Raw genomic sequence first — 5,314 nt, 5'->3', positions numbered from 1 at the left:
ACTCTTCTAGAGAAGCCACCCACCCTTCCTTCCCTCCACCCTTCCCTCCTAGCTGTGGCTGCTCACAGGCTATGCTGGGAGCCCAGGTTTCTAGAGGCTGCAGCTCTGAGACCTTGGGCTGGCCTCCTGACATCTCTGAACCTTGGATTTGCTTATTAGAGGACTGGACATGCAGACATCCAGTGTCTCGTCTATTTCCCCTCTCCCACCCCTATCGACTGAGGGATCACTTCCTGAACCAGTGGTCCAGAGAAGTTAATCACACCTGCCTGGGCTGTGGCCAACGCTGCCATTCCCGATCTTTCACTGTGGCCCACACTGCCTGGACAAGACACTCTGCTTGGTGCTGGGTATATGAGGGGTACCAGTCAGGCCCTGCCTATCACTTTCTCAGTGGGGTTTCCTGTTCTCTACCCATAGCTCTGCCTTAGCCCTCTGCATGACCCAGCAGGTTCATTGCACCCTGCAATCATTTATGTTGGCTCTCTTGAGTCTCTCTCTGGGGACCACCACTTCAGGACACCTTCCCGATATTTGGAACTCGGGAGACATGAGCTGTGGTCTCCTCTACCAGGCTGAAGTTTCCAGAAGACACTGCTCCCTGAATAACCTGTGAGCAACCACAGAGGGTAGGAGAGCTGAGTGGGTGCTGAGTGACCTTGACTTTCACCTTCTCTGGGCAACTTCTAACTACGTCATTTCTCAGATTCACCTGCCATGCTATGTATGGTCCTGGAGCACAGCCTGCAGTTCCCTTTCCAGGTTTGTACAGAGCTAAGGGATCCAAAGCTAAGTTTGTGTGTGAGCATGTGCACGTGCGTGTCCGCAGACACGCGTGGGTTTGAGCTTTCTAACTTGCAAGCCTTAGGTTTTTCTTGAAATCAACTTTCTGGTCTGGCCTCAGTTTGGTGTTCATCTGCAAGAGATAGACAGACAGGACACAGAGTGCAAGAAACGTGCATGCTAGAAGCCTCAGGCTGCTCTCCCTGCGGCCCCTGGGCAAAGGAACACTTGCCCTGGCCACATGTTCAAGTCTCTTGATATTTGTAAACAAGGTCCTTGTCACTGTGGGGATGGAACCACAGTGAGACAGGTTCACAGCTGAACAAGAAAGGCCTTCCTTACCCATGTTCTTGCCTTGGCCTTCCTTTGGATGGACTTTCAAAGCCTGCACAACTAACCACAACAGCTCAGGGTAGCTGATAAGCCTGAGTCTGGCCAGCTGGTGTGCATGTGCAAGACACACACACACACACACACACACACACACACACACACACACACACACAAATTCAGTGTTACCTTCTGGGGGTGAGGGCAACAATAATCAACAGAGTGATTTTATTTCTAAGATTCTGTATACTGGGTTTTAGGTTCATTGATGGCCCAGCTGTCTGCTGGCATTTTGATTTCTAGAACTTGTTCCCAAACCACTCAGTTCACCTGTCCTTCTCATACACACGACCCTGTGACACTTCCATAGCCCTTCTGGGTCCTTCATCAGCCTGACCTTGCTGGAAGGGGACATTGCTTCCAGATACCTGCTTCAGAAAGCTACAGACAACTCGGTGTCTTTGCCTCAGAAGGACACAAATTGTTCAGAGCGCTTCTGAGCTACTGAGGTCAGAGTTCAAGCCGTAGTACAGAAGATCCTGGGTCTGCTACTAGGCCCTTTAGCTGCCTTAGGGATGAGCACAAAGGATGCTGGGAGCTTTGAGATGGCCAAGCTTCGGAACTTGGTGCTGGTGACCCCAGTGAGTGCTACTTTCACCTACTCAGCTCTGAAACTCCCCCGATAGCCCCAGAACTGCAGTAGAGCGGCCCCCTGGTGCACACAGCCGGTCAGGTAAATACTGCTAGTCACCCTCTCTGCTGGCTTCTGGAGTGGGTTCCTGAGTGCATGTGGGCTCAGCAGTCCAGTGTCCACCAAGGCTTTGCTGGCAGGAGCCACCTCCAACTTTACCCACTACCTGCACAGATGCCTCTGAACTCCAGGATTCAGCCAGCCTTAGGACCTGCCTATCTCCAGGTTCATGGTGAGGCGTTAGCCAGCAATGTCCAGCCAGCCTTACACACCCAGAATTCTGTCTCCCCGGAAATAGACAGCATTTCCCTCATCAATGCACAGTGACTGGCAGCAAACTAAAGAACGTCTTTTATTTTTAATAAAATAGTGGAGCATGAAAAATATCATATATTACAGATATACAGAGGCAGGCATCGCCCTCCCTGGCTGGAGACAAAGTTTGTCTTTCCAAGTGCTTCTAGACCACTCATGGAAATCATTTGTTTAACAATTGAGAGAGTCAATAAGCCCTTCGGGTGCTCTCCACCGACTCCTCCTCCCCCTTCCTCTCCACAAATCAGTCCCAATGTGTAGAACACACTGGCTTGGTTTCCATTAAAAAGCCACAAAATGTATCAGGCTGAAGGGTTTTTCTGAGGCTTGGGCCTCTTAATTCTTTTGTTAGATGATTCCTTTTGTTGTCTTTTATTTACAACAAAATACTTTTTTTCTCTTTTATTTTCATGGGGAAAAGGGAAAAATGTAAAAAAAAAATGTATTGCACACCATTTGAATTCTCCAGTGTTAGGTTGGGGGGTGGGTCTGTGTTGGAGAGAGAAAGCTCTGAAGGCTAAGGGTAGGACTCTTTAAGGAACCTGCAGACCTTGGAGTCTAGAGATGGCTCAGGGTCCCTTCTTTCACCCACCCACCCCCATCCACCCTGATACAGCAGCAGCCTTGCTGGGAAGAGAAGAGCGGGTCCCTCGGGCGGGCCCTCATTTGCTAGCCCAAACGGAAGCTCTTTAGCTTGCAAAGGAGTTTTTCTGCCCTCAAGTTGGTAAGCAGGCAGCAGAGCCTCCTGGATACACACAGACAGAAAGAAGTGTGTTTGAGGCCTAGACAAAAGTTTTCTTGAGAGGGTGGCTGAATCAACTGCTTTACCACAAATTAGTTGCACAAGGGGCTCCTTCTGTAATGAGGGAACCTTCAAGGAGGCAGCAAACAGAACAGAACCCGTTACTTTCAGCCTATCACGTCATTCCAAACTTCAAGGTAGACTTTATATATATACACACATATCTGCATATATATATACTTTTTACTTTGAGTTAAAGAACCAGCCAACCAAGAGGAGCAGCCCAGCTGGGCACTGTCTGTCCTGATCTCCCTGCCAGTCACCTTCACACGCACGCTGAAGGCTGGGCAGGAAGCTCATACTTCCCCAGGTGAGGTTTTTGAGGGTGCTGAGCTTTTTTGTAGATCCCTGCAGTGGCGACCACACTGGCTGGTTTCCTCCGGCTCTTTTTCTTTAGCCCCCGGCTGCACACCTGTTGCCAAGACTGCAGGGTCTTGGAAGTCCAGACCCACACCCCACTGGTGATGCCCACCACCAGAAGCATGGACACTTTGACCATGAAGACCTCCACGGCAGGGATGGAGGTGGTCATCAGACAATCGGGTGTCTTGGTCTGATTGTTCATCTTACACTTGTGCTGCGTGGCCAGCATCTTCCAGTAGTCCATGTTCAGGCGTTCATAAAAGTAGCAGGCAATCACACAGGTGGCCGGCACAGTGTAGAGGAGGGAGAAGACCCCGATGCGCACCATGAGCTTCTCCAGCTTGTCCGTGTTTTCCCCACCCGTTTTCATCACCCTCCGGATGTGGAATAAAGCCACAAAGCCGGACAGGATGAAGGAAGTGCCGATGACCAGGTAGCAAGCCAGCGGGACCAGCACAAAGCCGGTCAGGGCATTGACATCCATGCTGCCCACGTAACACACACCGGTGAGCTCATCTCCTGCCACCCTGCGCATCACCAGGATCAAGATGGTCTTCACAGCCGGGATGGCCCAGGCTGCCAGGTGAAAGTAGCTGCTGTTGGCTTCAATAGCCTCGTGGCCCCACTTCTTGCCAGCAGCCAGGAACCAAGTGAGGGTGAGAACCACCCACCATAAAGAGCTGGCCATGCCGAAGTAGTAAAGTACCAAGAAGACTAAGGTACAGCCGGTGCTCTCCAAACCCTCCTGGATAACATACAGCTGTCCACTGTCCCTGTCGCAGGCGATGCTCTCAGCGCCAGCGAAGAGGCGGATGATATAGCCCACCGAATAGACGCAGTAGCACATGGAGAGGAAGATGATGGGACGTTCCGGGTATTTGAAGCGCGACGGGTCAATGAGGAAGGTGAGCACGGTGAAGGCGCTGGAGAAGAAGCACAGCACCGACCAGATGGCCAGCCAGATCACAGCGAAGCGCTTGTCGTCGCGGCTCCAGTACACATCCACCCCCGGAGTGCAGAGAGGAGCGCAGGACTCGCTTTTCTCCACGTGGTGGAACTTGCCCGGGTTGTCACAGCCTGCGCGCCCGGGACCCCCATCCTTTAGCGGGTGCTCCTGCGCGCTGTGGGGCCTCTGGGGCCTGAAGAGCGGAGGGAACATGCCAGAGCCCCGGCTCGGCTCGTCGGAGCCGTTGTTGGGTGCCTCCATGCACAGGTAGTTGGGGTCATTCTTGTTGGGGAGCTTGCTGCAGTCCAGGGAGTCCGGCCACTTGAATTTGAACTGCTCCATGATCGGCGAGCACTTGAGCCGGGCCTGCTCGCACATGACCCGGCAAGCGGGGATGGGCGTGGAGACCTGCTCAGTGCACATGGGCGCGTACAGCGAGCACAGGAAGAAGCGGAGGTGGCCGTGGCAGCCGTACTCCACGAGCGGCGCAAACTCGTGCAGTTGGATGGCCGCCTCGCGCTGGTTCTCGTGGCCCATCAGGTTTGGCATGCGGGTGGTGTTGTAGCCGATGTCCTTGCACATGGGAATCTCCACCGGCTGGCACTTGCCATCTCCAGGGCGCTCCAAGTCCATGGAACTGATGGCTGCGCACGAACCCATCATCACCTGCAGCACCAGCCACAGGCGCGGCCCCCGGTGCTGCATGGTGGCGCCCGCGGTGTCCCCGCGCCGCTCAGGGCCGCCACTCCCGGGCATGGGCTGCTGCTGCTGCCCGCGGCTCCGCGCCCCGGCTCGGGCCCCCGCGCATGCCCGTCCCGCCTGGCCGGAGCGCTCGCGGCGCCCGGGGCCCCTGCGGTGGGCGCGCGGCCTCGGCCGAGTCGGGGGCGGCGGGGGAGGGGAGCGAAGTTTGCAAACAATACGGCGGAGCGAGCGCGGTTCTGCGCGCAAACTTTGGCCTCTTCTTCCGGGCGCGCGCGTTCGGGGACCGCGGTGGGGAAACGCGGGCGCACCGTGGTCCCAGGTCCCGGCGTTCCTCCCTCCCGGCGCCGGCAGCTGTTTCCTGCTCGGCGTCCCGGGATGAGAA

The 5,314-nt window shown here is 54.8% G+C and overlaps 1 protein-coding gene across 1 annotated transcript; it reads right to left on the bottom strand.

Moving 5' to 3' along the window:
• Positions 1 to 2,137: 2,137 nt before the first annotated feature.
• Fzd10 (frizzled class receptor 10) lies at positions 2,138 to 5,041 on the bottom strand. The gene has a single exon (XM_028870205.2). The coding sequence runs from the start codon at positions 4,984 to 4,986 to the stop codon at positions 3,187 to 3,189; it is 1,800 nt and encodes a 599-aa protein (XP_028726038.1). The 5' UTR covers positions 4,987 to 5,041; the 3' UTR covers positions 2,138 to 3,186.
• Positions 5,042 to 5,314: the final 273 nt, after the last annotated feature.

This window comes from Peromyscus leucopus, chromosome 23 (assembly GCF_004664715.2).
Source record: "Peromyscus leucopus breed LL Stock chromosome 23, UCI_PerLeu_2.1, whole genome shotgun sequence".
NCBI classification, from domain to species: Eukaryota; Metazoa; Chordata; class Mammalia; order Rodentia; family Cricetidae; genus Peromyscus; species Peromyscus leucopus.
Note: the sequence above shows the minus strand (reverse complement) of the source record. Positions and strands in the feature narration are given on the sequence as shown.

What these genes read in the sequence shown, in the direction of transcription:
- Fzd10 (XM_028870205.2), bottom strand. Translation starts at nt 4,986, where the DNA reads ATGCCCGGGAGTGGCGGCCCTGAGCGGCGCGGGGACACCGCGGGCGCC.